The sequence below is a fragment of the Theropithecus gelada genome, chromosome 7b (assembly GCF_003255815.1).
Source record: "Theropithecus gelada isolate Dixy chromosome 7b, Tgel_1.0, whole genome shotgun sequence".
Lineage (NCBI taxonomy): Eukaryota > Metazoa > Chordata > Mammalia > Primates > Cercopithecidae > Theropithecus > Theropithecus gelada.
Window position 1 is genome coordinate 104,485,628 of NC_037675.1, and position 17,298 is coordinate 104,502,925.

General features: G+C 54.3%; 1 protein-coding gene across 1 annotated transcript in view; it reads right to left on the reverse strand.

The window, feature by feature from the left end:
* Positions 1–1,050: 1,050 nt before the first annotated feature.
* The window catches only part of CDC42BPB (CDC42 binding protein kinase beta), a 123,194-nt gene continuing 106,946 nt past the window's right edge, over positions 1,051–17,298 (reverse strand). Inside the window, exons 26-36 of the mRNA XM_025391149.1 lie at positions 16,343–16,424; positions 15,083–15,299; positions 14,573–14,635; positions 12,871–13,467; positions 9,216–9,313; positions 9,033–9,117; positions 8,817–8,934; positions 8,599–8,716; positions 7,303–7,408; positions 7,101–7,171; positions 1,051–2,501 (exon numbers count right to left, since the gene is read on the reverse strand). Of these exons, the coding sequence (XP_025246934.1) occupies positions 2,370–2,501; positions 7,101–7,171; positions 7,303–7,408; positions 8,599–8,716; positions 8,817–8,934; positions 9,033–9,117; positions 9,216–9,313; positions 12,871–13,467; positions 14,573–14,635; positions 15,083–15,299; positions 16,343–16,424 (1,687 nt within the window). The 3' untranslated portion in view covers positions 1,051–2,369. The remainder of the gene's footprint in view (positions 2,502–7,100; positions 7,172–7,302; positions 7,409–8,598; positions 8,717–8,816; positions 8,935–9,032; positions 9,118–9,215; positions 9,314–12,870; positions 13,468–14,572; positions 14,636–15,082; positions 15,300–16,342; positions 16,425–17,298) is intronic.

The window sequence follows — 17,298 nt, forward strand, 5'->3', positions numbered from 1 at the left end:
GGCATCCCCAGTCGGGGCCTGGCCCCCACGCGGAATCTTCTGCCCAGGGGCCCAGCTTAGCCACTAGGACACGTGCTGTAACCCAGATCAGGGCGCCATGCTGCCAGGCGCGTCTGTGTTGTGGTTGGAATGAGTCACTCTGGGTGCTCTGCAGTGTACTGTTGAGTGACCACCACAGTTCATGTGTGTGCTCCAACAGCTACCATCTTGCATTTTAAAAAGTGGCCGACACTCCCACAGGCACTTTTCAGCCACAATTTTCTTCAGTGTCAGGTGCAAATTGGAGAGCAAGCCTGAGCTAACCGGACATCACCTGCCACCCGCTGCTCACCCCACTCACAGATGCGACTGTGCTGGCAGGGACCTGCCCCTGGTGTGGACTCTGGAAGGAGAGATGCTCTGGGCTTCCAGGGGAGCTGCTCGCTGCTGCAGCAGCCCAGGCCATGCTACCTGGCACACAGCTGCAAGGTCCCAAGTGCCCCCGCTGGGTGCTGGGCTGCCTGCCTTGGCTTGCAGTCTCCTTCCCAGTCCGCACTCTTCTGCAGGGGCCGGCACTGTCCTTATCCTACCAAGACAACTAGGTCTCAGTGAGTGGCAAATAAAAGCCAACTGCCTGCATAACTCGGGAAACTGACTCCGAGCATCCTCTCAACCAGGGACCACTCACCCGGACCCAGGCCTCCCTGAGAGCTCCTGCCTCTTCCTGGGGCCTCTGGCCTGCCCCATCCTGTCCCTTGGGGCTGCTGGCGGGGTTAGTGTGTATGGGTGTGGACATGAAGACCCTCCCGGGCAGCTCCCTCCTGGGGCCCTGGCGCTGCCTGGCTGGGGCTCACAGGCACGCTGCCTTCCTCCCACCCTTCACTCCTGCCCCAAGGATGCCCTCTGCTCAGACTGAATACCCCAACAGCAACCTTTTGTGTGACCTCCGAGTGAGTTACCCAGAAAAGCTTCTGCTGGCAACGTGGCTCCTTCACTGCCTTTTGGAGTTCAGACACTACTGGGGCCCAGACACACGAGTGACAGGTTATCACATCCAGACGGACCACTGGGAACTTTAAAACTGCCGTCTTCTGCTTTATTGACAGGTAAATTGTTCAAAAATGTTCTCACGGTTCAATAATTACAAAGACTCAGACTTACATTAAAAAAGTAAAAACCAGAACCCTCCAGGTGCCCATCCAGCAGAAGGCCCAGGAGGGCAGTGGGGTGGCAGGGCTAGGCGGTGCTGGGCCACTCAGTGCTGACTTGGAGAAGTGCACGTCCTGAACAGCCTTGCCAAGCAGCCGACCGGTGGGAGGACAGGGGAAGCCTGGCCCAAGCTGTGGACAAGCTGTGTCTGCCGCCACAGTTAATCACAAGCCTCTGACGACACAGGGCCACAGAGCTGGTCACTCAACATCTGGTACGAAGAAGGGTGAGGTGAAATCCACGCGCAGGGCATTGCCGCGCCGTGGGCCGGGGCCAGTGTGCAGGAGTGTGTTGGGTGGGTCTATGTGATCATACGGGCTACTAACCACAGGGGCTCCATGCAGGGGCAGGACTGGTGGGTGGGGGGCGGCGGGGGGTGTTCCAGTGGCTGCTTCATGGCGCCCTGGGGCTCTGACTCCTCTCAGCCCAGCAGGCCACAGGGCCTGCCTGCACCACGACACTCGCTGGTTTTATGGCAGGAGGCGGAAGCCGTGGAAGCGAGTGGAAAGCAGAGAGCACAGCTGACTTCACAGTAGGAGATACTGGTGACACTTCATGGCTGCGACCCAGAATGAACTGAATGCACACCGGGACGCAGGGTGTCACTGGTCCCGGGCCTCTGGCCATGACTAGGTGGTCACAGGACTTCTGCAGCTGACTGCAATGGCTAAGTGAAAAAAAGGCCACAAACTCACCTCCACTTTCCTCTGTCTTCAAAATTCTAGTGACACTGGGAATGCTATATGACCTCCTACTATTCTCCTAAGGTCCTAGGGAAGTTTCAGGAACTAGGGAAAAGACTGGGTACTGAGGCTGTGTCCCCAGACGTCTGCTTCCGAAGCAGCCGCATCATGACGGGTTTCTGCTGAGGAAGTGGCGTTGGCAGGGCCCCACACGCCTTCTCGGGTTGTCAGGGGTGGGAGAGAGGCTGTATGGGGGTCCTTCATGTGCAGACAGAACAGTGTCGCCTCATAGCTGTGCAGACGAACAGATGGGGTCTACTGCCACGAACAATGCGGCATAAAACGGATCAATATTATAATAAAGATTTGTCTTCTTCATCTCCATATCTACAAAGTGATTCTACATTTCCTTGGACAACACTGGAGGGCCTGCTCAGTCTTGGCACTGATGCTGGAGGCCATCCCCAGCTCCCGGGCCCCTGCGGCGAGCTGGCGGCTTCAGGTGTCACAAGCCGGCTGCTCCAGGCCTTCAAGGGGGAGCTGGCTCCTGTGGGGGGAGTTGGGGCTCGGTGGGCCGCTGGGGTTGGAGCTGTTCGATGGAGTTGAGTGTTTGGTGGAGTCCGAATCAGGCTGTGAACAGGAAGAGGGCAGGTGAACACCGCTGCCCTAGGCTGGGAGGCTCGCGTGCCCAGCTGGATGCAAATGTTCGCTCAGGGACAGCTGTGGCAACTGCTTCTCCTTTCGTGTTATGAGAACACACACACTCTACACCAGCGATTCGTGGGGCCTTAGGCTTGCTGGTGAGAGTCACAAATTGATGTCTAACCCCACTCAAAAATAACATGGTAATTATCATTACAAAAGACAGCAACTCTAGTGAAGAAACCAGATGTGGCTGGATGCGGTGGCTCCCACCTGTAATCCCAGCACTTTGGGAGGCCAAGGTGCGTGGACTGCACTTGAGGTCAGGAGTTTGAGACCAGCCTTGCCAACATGGTAAAACCCCATCTCTACTGAAAATACAAAAATCAGGCCGTGTGCTGTGGCTTACGCCTGTAATCCCAGCACTTTGGGGGGCTGAGGCGGGTAGATCACAAGGTCAGGAGATTGAGACCATCCTGGTTAACACGGTGAAACCCCGTTTCTACCAAAAATACAAAACATTAGCCGGGCGTGGTGGCATGCACCTGTAGTCCCAGCTGTTGGGGAGGCTGAGGCAGGAGAATGGTGTGAACCTGGGAGGCGGAGCTTGCAGTGAGCCAAGATCGCACCACTGCACTCCAGCCTGGGTGACAGAGCGAGACTCCATCTCAAACAAACAAACAAAAATCAGCTGGGCGCAGTGGCGTGCACCTGCAACCAAGCAGTCAAAGTCACAAACACGACACTCTTTCCTGAGAAAAGCACTAGGAATAGAGGGGAACTTCCTCAACAAAATAAAACAGCTAACCATACTCAATGGTGACAGACAAATTTATCCCCTAAGATCAGCAACGGGCTGGGTGTGGTGGCTCACACCTGTAATCCCAGCACTTTGGGAGGCTGAGATGGGCAGATCACGGGGTCGGGAGATCAAGACCATCCTAACACAGTGAAACCCTGTCTCTACTAAAAATACAAAAAAAAAAAAAAAAAATTAGCCAGGCGTGGTGGAAGGCACCTGTAGTCCCAGCTACTTGGGAGGCTAAGGCAGGATAATGGCGTGAACCCACAAGGCAGAGCTTGCAGTGAACCGAGATTACATGACTGCACTCCAGCCTGGGCGACAGAGTGAGACTCCGTCTCAAACAAACAAACAAACAAAAGATCAGCAATAAGACAAGGATGCCTGCTTTCACCACTGCTATTCAACATGTGACCAGAGGTTCTAGCCAGAGCAATCAGGGAAGAAAAAGAAAGAAAAAGGATGCCAAGTTAGAAAGGAAGTAAAACTATCTCTGTTTGCAGATGACATGATTATACACATAGAAAATCCCAAAGAAAAGAATTCACAAAAAACTAACATATTCAGCAAAGTTATAGGGTATAAGATCAACACATACAAGTCAGTTGTATCTCTATACACCAGAAATGAACACATTGAAAAGGAAACTGAAAAAAAAAAATTCAATGTACAATAGCATCCAAAAGAATAGCTAGGAATACTTTAACCAGAGAAGTGAAAAATCTGTACACTGTAAATTACAAAACATTGCTGAAAAAAATAGCTTACATAAATGGAACACACGCCATGTTCATGGAGTAAAAATATTGTTAAGATGGCTGTACTAGGCTGGGTACAGTGGCTCACACCTGTAATCCCAGCACTCTGGGAGGCCAAAGTGGGTGGATCATTTGAGGTCAGGAGTTTGAGACCAGCCTGGCCAACATGGTGAAACCCCACCTCCACTAAAAATACAAAAATCAGCCAGGTATGGGGGCAGGCACCTGTGATCCCAGCTACTTGGGAGGCTGAGGCATGAGAATCACTTGAACCCAGGAGACGGAGGTTGCAGTGAGCCAAGATGGCGCCACTGCACTCCAGTCTAGGCAACAGAGCGAGACTCTGTCTCAAAAAAAAAAAAAAAAAAAAAGGCATTAATGATGAGGAACGTAAATGACAACCTATAGAACAAGAGAAGACGCCTGCACATGACATCTCTCACAAGAGACTGGTATTCAGAACACACCAGGAGCTCCTACGACCCAGCCACAAAAGGACAAACCACCCACTTCAAAAATGGGCAAAGGCCTTCAGTAGACATTTCTCTAAAGAAGGCATGGAAATGGCCAACAAGCACATGAAAAGATGTTCAACATAAGCCTTTAGGGAATGCAAATCAAAACCACAATCAGGTACTACTTCAAAGCCACTAGAATGACTATTAAAAAGAAGACAAATAAGAACAAGTATTGGTGAGGATGTGGAGACATGAGAACGCTCACACTGCTGGTGGAAATCTAAAATGGTAAACTGCTGCAAGAAACAATTTGGTGGTTCTTCAAAAAGTTAAACATAGAATTACCACATAAATCCAGCAATCCCACTCACAGGTGTGAACCCGAATGTGAAAACAGGCACTCAAACACATATGTGCACACTCGTGTTCACAGCAGCACCACTCACAACAGGTGAAGGACAGAAACAGCCCAAATGTGCATCAGGTGAAGAATGGGAAAACAAACTGTGGTCTACCCATACAAGAGAGTATTAGTTTGCAACAGAAATGCCAACACTGATACCTGCTACAACGGGGGTGAGCCACAAAAACAGCATGCCAAGCGAAAGCTAGGCACAAAAGGTCAAAACACATTTCTGTAAGAAAGGCCGGGCATTGCATTTCTACGAAATGTCCAGAATGGCGAAATCACAGAACACGACTGGCAGCCCCGGTGCTGACGGGAGAGAGGGACGGGGAGAGAGTGCTTAAAGGGCAGGGGGTTTATTTTGAAATGATGAAAATGTCTTTTTTATTATGTTTTAGAGACAAGATCTCACTACACTGCCCAGGCTGGCCCTGAATGCCTCAGGCGATCCTTCCACCTCAGCTTCACTAGTAGCTGGCACTACAGGCGTGAACCATGGCGCCCAGCTAGAGTGGAAATGTTTCTGAATGAGAAAGGTGGTCACTGTGCATCTCTGTGGATGTACTAAATGTCACTGAGTTATTCACTTTAAAGGAGTTATTTTGGGCCCAGTGTGCTGGCTCACGCCTGTAATCTGAGCACTTTGGGAGGCCGAGGTAGGAGGACAGCTTGAGCCCCGGAGTTGGGAGACCAGCCTGGGCAACAAAGTGAGACCCTGCCTGTGTATTATTACGAAAATAAAAAAAACAAAGTTGTTGGCCGGGCGCAGTGGCTCAAGCCTGTAATCCCAGCACTTTGGGAGGCCGAGATGGGCGAATCACGAGGTCAGGAGATCGAGACCATCCTGGCTAACACGGTGAAACCCCGTCTCTACTAAAAAATACAAAAACTAGCCGGGCGAGGTGGCGGGCGCCTGTAGTCCCAGCTACTCGGGAGGCTGAGGCAGGAGAATGGCGTGAACCTGGGAGGCGGAGCTTGCAGTGAGCTGAGATCCGGCCACTGCACTCCAGCCTGGACGACAGAGCCAGACTCCATCTCAAAACAACAACAATAACAACAACAACAAAAAAAAAACAAAACAAAGTTGTTTTGTGAATTTCACTTAAATTCAAAAGAACAAACAAGGTCATGCAGGTGAGACAGGCACTGGCTGCCTCAGGACACAGTACCCTAAGAGGGACAGCATCTCCTCTGTACAGTGTGACAGCCTAAGACACACTTCGGATCTCATGAGCAGGAAACAGCGGACAAACTCAAACTCAGGAGCATTCCGTAAAGTAACAGCAGTGCTTGCTACAAAAATGTGACTGTCCCACCAGACAAAGACAGGCTGGGGGCCTGCTGCAGAGTAAAGGGTGGAAGAGTAGGATGGACAAAGGACCCAAAAGACAAAGGACTTCCAGAGGAAGAGACGCCAACCTTGGCAGAACCAGCAACATGTGCAAGGCATCTGCCTGTTCATTCGGCAGCCAACGTTAAAACATCTCAGTGCTGGGGCTTAGATGTGTGGTGGAGTGATGGACATGGCCCCTTTGCCTGCATCCCTCCCTCCCTCCCTCCAAGGATGGCGCCGGGGGCTAAGCCCTCAGCTCACTCCTCAGCCCTCAGCCCTCAGCACTGCAGCTCCCTGCCTCCCTCGACTGCATTCTCACCCCCATTCCACACAGGGGAAACTGAGGCCAGAGCAGTGTGGCCAAGCTGCACACAAGAATGCCGCCAGCCAGAGTGGGGCTTGTCCTGGAGGCGGTCCCCACACTCTTTGACACCGAGCGCCATCCCAGCTGAGGGGCAGCAGACAGACCAATGTGGAAAGTCAGCCCAGACCACAGCGACTGCTGGTGTATCGCACTGAAGTACATTAAACAACAGATGAGTCCAGAGGAAGGAGGCAGGTTGGCAGGAAAGTTTCCATTCCTTGTGGGGCAGTGTGACAGCACCGTCCCCTGTCAGTGTTCCCAAAAGAGCTCGGGGTCTGACCAAGAGACTGCTGCACGGGCCTCCTGGAGGAGGGGACAGCCACCCCTGCCCCTCCCATCACCCTCCCACCGCAAGTGGGGTGCTCTGGAAGGGCTGTGACACCACCCAGGGCCCCAGATCTTTGGGCTGCTTTGCCTCCTGCAGTGGTGGCTCACAGCCTCAGTACTGAACCTGGGCAACTCTCACCTCTTTGTCAAAGTCCTGGTCTGGATCGGACATACTTCTCAGAGGCACGGTCACGCCAGGCTCCGATCCACCTACAGAACAAGGACAGCTTTCCTCTTACGGAGAAAGTCAAGGACAGAATCAAAAGTCTGCAGTCTCCCCATTCCAGCACCCCCTAGCCTCCACCTCCCCGAGGGCTGCAGTGGCCACACTTCCTCCGTACCTGATGAGGGCCACGAGATGTAGGGCTTGTTCCGGGATGGAGGCTGGCGAGCCAGGTTGGTGGGAGCGGGGCCCGGCCTTTCCTCCTGGGAGGGGGGCACAGCACTCTGGGCAGAGACAGCAACACATGAGCATGCTTGGTTGACACCCGGTGGGGCCGGCTGTGAAGTGTGTGTGACCTACGGTGGCTGCGGCCTCGTGACCTTGATGAGCAAAATGGAGGCCAAGAGGGCTCTCTGGACTGGACTGGACAAGGGCTCTGGACAGTCTGAAACTAAGAACTGGCAATAGCAACGTTAGGCCAGATCAAATCCTATAAAAAGTGTACTTTTTTTGTTTGAGATTGAGTCTTGCTCTGTCCCCCAGGCTGGAGTGCAATGACACGATCTTGGCTCACTGCAACCTCTGCCTCATGGGTTCAAGCAATTCTCCTGCCTCAGCCTCCTGAGCAGGTGGGATTACAGGTGCCTGCCACCACACCTGGCTAATTTTTAGTAGAGACAGGGCTTCTCCATGTTGGCCAAGCTGGTCTCAAACTCCTGACCTCAGGTGAACCACTTGCCGTGGCCTCCCAAAGTGCGGGAATTAGAGGCATGAGCCACCACACCAGGCCTAAAAAACATACTTCTTTTTTTTTTTTTTTTTTGAGACGGAGTCTTACTCTGTGGCCCAGGCTGGAGTGCAGTGGCGCGATCCACTCACTGCAAGCTCCGCCTCCCGGGTTCACGCCATTCTCCTGCCTCAGCCTCCTGAGTAGCTGGGACCACAGGAGCCCGCCACCGCGCCCGGCTAGTTTCTTCCTGTATGTTTAGTAGAGACGGGGTTTCACCGTGTTAGCCAGGATGGTCTGGATCTCCCGACCTCGTGATCTGCCTGCCTCGGCCTCCCAAAGTGCTGGGATTACAGGCGTGAGCCACTGTGCCCGGCCAAAAACATACTTCTCAAGTAAAAAACAGAAAGTATACCATCTGTTGGTATGAGGGTGTTACTGAGAAATCACCGCCTGATGGCAAACGTCCTTAGGAAGCCGTCACAGGCCGAAACGTGGCGGACTCTGACAAGTATCTGCAGCATCGCTGCCCGGGGCGGCCCGAGGCCTGCACACAAGGCCTCGTGACAGGGAAAGTGCTTGTGAACAGAGCTTCAGTGGAGACGCGCTTGTGTGACAGGTGCGCCGGGTCAGAGCACAGTGCCAGCCTCGCGGGCCCTGCCTTTGGGACGGCCTCAGCCAACACGGCTGCCCGAGCGGGGAGGAGGATGGAATGCCCTGCCCGCCCCATCCCCGCCGTGCACGCACCAGAGGCAGGTCCATGAGCACCTGCATGCCGTCGCCTGGGCCCATGTGAGCCACGTGGTTGAAGTTGGTTGGGTTGGATATCATTTTGGATCTCAATTCTGGGTCTCTAAGCATCTCTCTGGGGAAAGGAAACACTTTTGAGATTCACGGACATGTGAGAATCCTCTTGGCCCCTCCCTAGAGCGAGGCCCGGCTGCCCCGTGAGACCCCGCTCCTACCGCCTCTGCTGCAGTCTCTCTTCCTCCGGGACCTTGAAGACGAACCGCCTTTTGCTCCTGGTGCGCAGCATCTGCTTCTTGCTGTTGTCGGAGGTGTCCGGCACGTTGAGAACCGCTCCTGCGGAAGCAGAGCGCGCGGTGACGGTGCTGCGGCGCCAGGGACACACGCCCCTCCGACTTCCCTTCCCTCCACTCCTAGTGCAGAGGAAGGCTCACCCGAGAACTTGCTCTTGAAGTAGATCAAGCGTGGAGGCTCACAGTTGAGGAGGTTCAGGGTGCCCTCAGAGTTCAGGGGCCTGATCTGGATTGGAAACCAGGGAGGGACAGTGTAAGTGCGGCCACGCACAGACTGCACCGGGAGAAGCCCGCCCGCACCAGACGGCGCCCAGACCTCCTTACCCTGCGCAGGCCGATGGTCTGCACCCACTCCATGGTGCGCACATCAAAGACGTCCACGCCATACTCGCTGTACACCGTGACGTGGGTGGGGCTGCAACCTAGCGCAGACGGAGCAGGGCGGGGTGAGCCACAGTGGCTCGGGAACTCACCTGCCCTTGGGCCGGAGGCCATGCCTTGGCACTTGAACAAGTGCAGAGGCAGCAGCACTGCCTCAGCTGGTTCACGTCACCAAAGACTTCACGCTCCCACTCTGGAATTCATCTTCATTTCAAAGTTTAAACAAACACAATTGAATGTTTAAATGCTCCACCATCGCTCTGTAACTAATATTTTGAATACTATAGTACACATGTTGAAGGTAACTTTTAGAAGTCTGGTTTTTCATTTAGCTCTCATGAGATGTGATTATCCTGAAAGCAAATTCAGGCTCAACACACTGGAAATTCAGGTAGCGGACGACTGTTCAGTATGGTGAGGCTAATTGTTCCATGGGAGATGGCAAGTCAGGCTTCCAGGTAGGTATTTAAACCCACACAGAAACCACTGCTGACCTCTGAGCAACAACCCTTCCTGTCTACCCTCCACACGAACGACCCTAGACCCCTGGGAACCTGTGCTACGGCAGCGTGGGAGGCCCCTCTGCAGCCTGGTCTGAAGGCATATACAAGTGGGGTAATGGCGTCCTGCAGGGAGCTCTGGGGTCCGCGCTGTGCTCCTCACCTGCTCATCTGTCGGCTTACAGAAGCAACTTCACCCAAGGCGCCAAGGATGTGAGACCAAGAACTGCGGAGCCCTTGGCCATTTGGAGTTTAAGGGGCTTTCTCCATGTGTAGAAGAGTAACAACACAGCTGTGCCATGCGATGGAGGAGCGGTGCGCGTCCACCGCTCGGTCCCTCTGCGTGGGTGGCACTCTCACTATCCCCACAGCCCCTCAGTGTGGCTTGGCTTCTGGCCCTCAGCTTGCAGAAACGCAGAGCTGGGAGGCGGCAAGCCCCAAATGCAGGAGAGCTCCAGCTCAGTGCTCGTTCCTGGCTCTGCTGCCTCCAGAGTTTAAGGTTAATCCTGCATCATGACACACCTCACTGCCTGAAGATGCATTTTAAAAGCCTTCTGCTCTGTTTCTATCACAGATTCCAAACAGGCTAGAAGATCAGGCCTTTTCTTCTGAATACAAAAAGGAAAATCAAACAGGGTTTGCAAAAAAGACAAAAGATACTGGCCTGGTCACCAAACTGCCTCTGAAGGAGCATTTCAGATGAACCTGTGAGGCCTCTGAGAACCACGTCAAAAGCAGCCCCAGAAACTGCCCTTCAGGGAACCACTCTCCACACAGGGGCTTCTGGGAAGGCCCTTGCCTGCCAAGTACGTGGGGATTCGCTTGCAAGGAACCACGGAGAAGTCTAGTTTGCTGACTCAGTGATAAACAGATGCCCAGTGAAAAGATTCTAGTGAAACAGATTCTAGTGAAAAGAACACGGGCTCTGGAGCCTGACAGATGTTACATGTGACTCATGTGCACGCGGCCCCTGTGGCCCTCAGCTGCCTCCTCTGCAACAGGGCTGATGACACCTGCCCTAAGGGATGGGGAGGAGCAGGAGAGGCTACCTACACAGGGCGCTCAGCACAGGGTGCAGAATGAGCAGTTCTGCATCCTACAGGTGACAGAATTACTTTTGACCAGCTCTGAAACTCATCTGCATCTGCACTGTGCCCACGGGGGAGAGGAGACCCACCAAGGCGGAGAACCCAGGAACTTAGGTGTCTATGACAGACATGTGTGGCCAGGATCATAAATACACTGCAATAAGTGACCTGGGTCCTCTTCAACGTTACATTTTGCAAAAATGTAAATTCTGTGTGGTTTCAAACCCTGTGCTGGCTGCCCAAGAAGAGGACAGGGTGTTGGGGGAAGACTCCAGGACGAGGGGTGCTGAGGCAGTGGGACTGGCCCCTTTCTGCACCTCATTCCAGGCCCATGGCCTGGCCCCACTGCCCACACGTCTGCTGTGGTATGGCCATCAGGATGGAGCCGGGACACACTGCAGTAAGCCCCTGTGGGTGGAGGCTGGCCATGCACCTCACAGGCCTGGTGTCTAGCCATGATGCCCTGGGTATGCTGCTGTCTCAGCAAGGCCGACAATGGGGCAGACAAAGGGGTTTAGCTTCAGGTAACTGAAGGAGAACATAATTCCCCATCTCTTGCCCTGTTACCCGCCCCCGCATCTGCCCAGCTTGTCTTCCGGCCTCCTCTTGATCTGTGGATTTGATGGTGCAGGCTACTCTGATAGATCAAACAGAGGGATTCTGAGGTTTAAGGTTTCCTTTTTCCATTTTAAGAGACACCGTCCCCCAGGCTAGAGTGTAGTGGTGTGATCATGGCTCACTACAGCTTCCATCTCCTGGGCCCAAGCAATCCTCCTGTTTCAGCCTCCCAAGTAGCTGGGACTATAAGCGTGTGGCACTGAGCCTGGCTAGTTGGTTTGTTTGTTTGTCTGAGATGGAGTCTTTTTCTGTTGCCCAGGCTAGAGTGCAGTGAGTGGTACCATCTTGGCTCACTGCAACCTTCGCGTCCCGGGTTCAAGCGATTCTCCTGCCTCAGCCTCCTGAGTAGCTGGGACTACAGGCATGTGGCACTGAGCCTGGCTAGTTTGTTAGTCTGAGACAGAGTCTCGCTCTGTTGCCCAGGCTAGAATGCAGTGGCATGATCTTGGCTCACTGCAACCTCCGCGTCCCGGGTTCAAGCGATTCTCCTGCCTCAGCCTCCTGAGTAGCTGGGACTACAGGCATGCACCACCACGCCCAGTTAATTTTTTTTTTTGTATTTTTAGTATAGACGGGGTTTCACCCTATTAGCCAGGATGGTCTCGATCTCCTGACCTCGTGATCTGCCCGCCTTGGCCTCCCAAGGGATTACAGGTGTGAGCCATGTTTTGTTCCTTAATAGAGACAAGGCTGGTATCGAACTCCTGAGCTCAAGTGAGCCTCCTGCCTCAGCCTCACCCGGTGCTGGGATTACAGGTGTGAGCCACCGCTCCCCGCCCAGTTTAAGGTTTTAAAAGCAATCGGACAGCGGGCCAGTCAGGAAGTGTCCACTGGTCCTACTTTCCCCCAGTGCCACCATTCACAGAGAGAGTCACATCAACTAAGCGAATTAAGTGACCCAACTGTTTGAAAAACAGCTCCTACCACTTTCAGAAGACACTTGCTCTCCCAGGGGGAACTGTAACTTAGACACCAGAGGTGAATTTTTTTCTGGCCACCAAAACCCCTCAAGCTTGTCTTTACTACTGTGTAAGTTTCTGTATTATCACAAGGAAGGCCTTTTCAATGAGTGATGAATGCCACGCCCTGTTCTCGGTTCGCGGAGCCCTTCTGCCCAGGGGCCTATGCCCGCCAATGGGGTCTTCTGCTGAGGCCTCTGGAAGAACTGGCCCCACGTGCTCAGGGAGAGGTTGCTGAGCCCGCCCACTGCTGGTCTGAGATGTGAGATGTGAACCGCACTCTCTGCTGTGGGCTGTCATGGAGCCCATCTCTCCTGATGCTCTGACTACTCAACTAAGGGACTGGAAGACAAACCAAAGCAAAATCGAACACATGCTGACTGTCGGTGGGAAAAGCAGCAACAGGGATATGCAACAGAAAACATATACATACTACAGGCGACAGGAGCCGCAGGCCACATGAGCTCCTGCGCGCGTGCCCTCCGGCCTTGCGGGTCCACGTACAGTCCCATGTGGCTGAAGCAAAGCAGGTACTCCTCGCTTTCGAGCTCCACAGCACAAAGGGCATCAAAAGACTGTTGTGAGAGGAACGCAAGCGAGGGGTCATTGGGATTTACCAGGTTTAGAGGCTGCCCGTCCCCCTGGATGCTCAGCAGGCAGAACCCAGAGGGGTAGCCCACACAGAGCCTGTCCCTGAGCACCGCCAGGCACTGCACGCTGCCGGGAGCCACAATCTCATTGAACTTTCTGTGGAATGGCTTCGTTCTCTGGATCTCATAGCAAAGGATCAGCCGTTTCACGGCCACAAACAGGCAGGTGCCAGAGTTCCTCTTGAGTGTGGCCGTGGCCATGAGCTGGCAGCCTTTGGTTTCCGGAAGCTTGATGTCAAAACTGCCTTCCGCTCCATCAAGGGATGACCATGGATAGAGGTGCACATGGTGGTTCCGGCCACAGAGGAGGATTACGATCTTCTCTCTGGGAGCAAGCTCGATCTGGTGCACCTTCTTACAGTCAGCGGCACGGACGATCACTGTGGCAGGGAGGACAAGAGCGTGAGGCCAATGGGACAGCCAGCAGCTCACTCACAGGGGCTGACGGCCTTGGCTAAGGACCTGCCTGGAACACCCTGGGGCCCTCCCCCGGGCTCCCTTCCTATGTGCGCAGCCTGAGCCCAGCCCTGAGCCCGTCCCTGCCCACAGAGCCAGCGGCTTGAGTGCCCCCCGGAGAAGCTGCCCCACACATCCACAATGCGCTCTCAGGGCAGCCTCGGGGGCCAGTCTGAAGGCTCCTCCGCCTCTGCTGCTGTGCACACCCCTCAGTGCACCAGGGCTCCAGCTGGGCTGTGCTTCCACCTGGGCCTTCGTGCAGCGAGGCCCTGGGGTGATCTGGGCCTCCTTCCAGCTCATCCCCGAACCAGAGAGCCCTCGCGCTGCACATGAGGAACAAAGCTGACTCCAACTCACTGGGGCCCTGAGACAAATCCTCTGAAGACACCGAGCTCACACGGCCCCCAGGTTAACCCAAGCCCCTCGCTTGCTCAGGAGCTCCCCACAGAGCTGCCAGGCTACGGCCTCACCCAGCAGCTGCCCCACCCTTCTCGCTCCATGGCCATCACGTGCAGAGATGCTGGGTCTGTCGGGAAAGGACTACGGCTCACATGAAATGTTACTGGATTCCTTGGGGGATGCTCCCCAGGGTCCCTGTCCCCTGCCCAGGGCCAGTTCCAGTCTCCTGATGTTTCTGCTCCTAGACCCACGGCTGTGGAGCGGGTGCATGTCAGGATACCTTTGCCCTCCCTTGCTGGGAAGAGTGAAAGTGTCAAAATTGGAAGCAAAGAAACTAAAGCTTCTCAAGTGAAGCCTCAGCACATGTGGAACATCTGTAGCTGTTCCTCCTTTCCTTGACCCCGCCACCCACTCCCACTCAGTGCTCCCCTTGAAGAACTCAATGGATGCGACATGGAACTGAATACCATGTCACCATGCACTCGATGCTGGTCTCCACGGCACTCTGGCCCCTCTGGCGCCTTCATCAAGCGCATTTGTCTTAACCCTTAGAAGCTACTGACCCTGTGCTGTCTGCAGAGGCCAGGCTGGGCCTGTGACATCCCAGGCTGGAACCCCCTGCTCACTCACCATCTCGGGTGACCTCTATGACATAGAGCCCTTCTTCTAGGCCGACTGCAATCCTGTCTGCATCTGTGGAGGGGTAAGTAACATACACAAAGTCAGTACAGCTGACCGTGAACAATATGGGTTTGAATGCGTGGGTAGGCTCATTCACAAATATTCACAGATACTTTTCAACCACATGTGGATGAGAATACAGCATTCCAGGGATGTGACACTTCAGTATCGGGGGTGACTTTCTGTCCATAAGGACTCCACAGGTCCGGCTGACTGTGGGATTGAGTCTGCGAGGATTTGGGTATGTGGGGGGCTCCTAGAGCTGACCCCCAGGCTTAGCCAGGGCCGACTGTACTGTCCACACAGGTCATCTGCTTCTTAACATGCATGGAGAAACTGTCTACAAACCCAAATGGACAACCCGCCTGTGACCTTCCTCTGATTTTCAGATGGGCACCACAGCACTACTGAAAGTGCTGTTGCTTCCGACACTTAAAGGACACAGCCTCTGGGACGTACCCACGATGGCAGCTGTTAGGACGGCCTTGATGAGAGGCAGCGAGCTGTCGTAGGCTTCCAAGGGAACATGCACCACCTGATTCCTCAGCCGGTTTTTATGAAGGATGGACTGGAGTCCTTCTAGAATCCCAACCCACTTCCTCTTTTCATTCTCATTTTCTGTCAGAATGAGCAGCGAGCTGGTCTTAGAAGGTGCACCTAAGAGAGAGGCCGTCACCTTCATGACAGGAAACAGAAGAAAAGAGAGAAGCCATCAAACACCAAAGCTGCACACAGCTGCCACGGCCCTGCTGGAGCCACGCACCCCAGGAGCAACGGGGGCTGATGTGCTTCCCAGGCGGGAACCCCTGACTCCACCTCACTGGGCGCCTTGCAGGGGCTCCCACAGCAGGATGCGGAAGGGGCGGGGTTCTAAACAGCCCATGAGATCGCTTCCTGGTCTCATTTTCGTTAATTCTCCTTTTGCCAAAACTATGAGTAGCTGCCTACTTTAAATCTGCTTTCTTGAATAATCATTATAAATAAAAGCAGATTCTGAAAATGTGTCCAGGAAAAGCAGATCTGAAAAACACTGGTCCAAATCATGCCTCCCTGGGAGCAGCCTCTGAGCACACACCTTACCAAATGACCATCACTCCAGTAACAATGATGGCAATTTCCTGTACTGTGTATGGGAGGTTGTTTCTGAATAGAGCTGTGATTTAGTGAAAGCTGATTTATAGACTTAGTTTTGTTGTCAACCAAAATTTTACTGTGTTTATAAAAAAATTCCCAATGGAGGGGGCTAGAGGGCTTCTTTCCCCAATTCAGCCTTCTAGAAACATCCTAATGCTACAATGTCTAACACTAACTCAGTGAGGGACTGACTCACTGAGCCAACAAAAACGCTGGCTCCAATTGGCTGGGGGGCACTGGAGCGGCACCTTCACGCCTAACCCACCACAGCGCCTGCCTGGCAGTGCACGCTGAGAGGACAGTGGCCGGGACGTGGAACGAGTGGAAGAGGAGTTTCCGATGTAGCAGAAGGGAGGCTCAGTGAAGTAGGGTGTCTGGGAAGAAGCCAGCCAGGAGGCTCCCCGAGACGGGCACAGGCAGCTACTTGGCCAGGACAGGACGCACAAGGACCTGGAGCCAGGCTGGAGGCCGAGACCCGAGGGTCACACTGGAGGTGCGCTGGTGGCTGCTGCAGCACAATGACATGCCTGGAATAATCAGTTTTAACCATGTGCTTTGTTAAAAAGATTAATGAAAAATTCATACCCTGAATATACATGGAATATCTCGGCGTGTAGCATGAATGACATCTGAGGCCAGGACTGAGCTCACGGAAAACTCATCATCTCTGGTAAGAAAGAAACATTCAGCCCGCTGGGAGACACACACACACAGGGCCCGAGGCCCTCCCACGCCCTGCCCGCGCCCTGCCCTGCCGTGTCCTTCCACCCCCATGTTCTGCAGTGGAGGGCGGGCCCCTCGCCCACGCAGATGTAAGAAACACGGGCAGGGCCAACAAACACCTCAAGACTCTGGGAGGTGTTTCAGGGCTTAGCAATGCCGAAGGGAAGCCCCGGAGCCTCATCCACTCTGTGCTGGTGCCTCCAGACTATGCCAGTTACAGACAACGAGGTCTGCATTTGGCACAGCCAGGCAGTCCCTCCACAGCCACGTGCACAAGACAAGTAGGGTGAGGGGTGTGGAGGTGAAACAGGGAGTTGGGGGGAGTGAGGGGTGGGCATGGAGGTGAGGGGGGTGTGGGGGATGGGCATGGAGGTGAACGGGGAGTTGATGGTGGGGTGGGAGTGGAAGTGAGGGGGAAGTGGGGGTGGGCGTGGAGGTGAGGGGGAAGTGGGGGGTGGGTGTGGAGGTGAGAAGGGGAGGAGTGGGTGTGGAGGTGAGGGGGGAGTGCGGGGTGGGTGTGGAGGTGAGACCGAGAGTGGGGGGTGTTGGGTGTAGGTGAGGGGGGAATAAAGGGTGGGGTGGGTCTGGAGGTGAGAGGAGGAATGGGGGGGTGAGTATGGAGATGAGGGGGGAGTGGGGGGTAGGTGTGGAGATGAGAGGGGAAGTTGGGGTGGGTGTGGAGGTGAGAGGGGGTGTGGAGGTGAGAGGGGGTGTGGTGGGTGTGGAGGTGAGGGGGGAGTGGGGAGTGGGTGTGGAAGTGAGAGGGGGTGTGGAGGTGAGGGGGCAGTGGGGGATGGGTGTGGAGGTGAGAAGGGGAG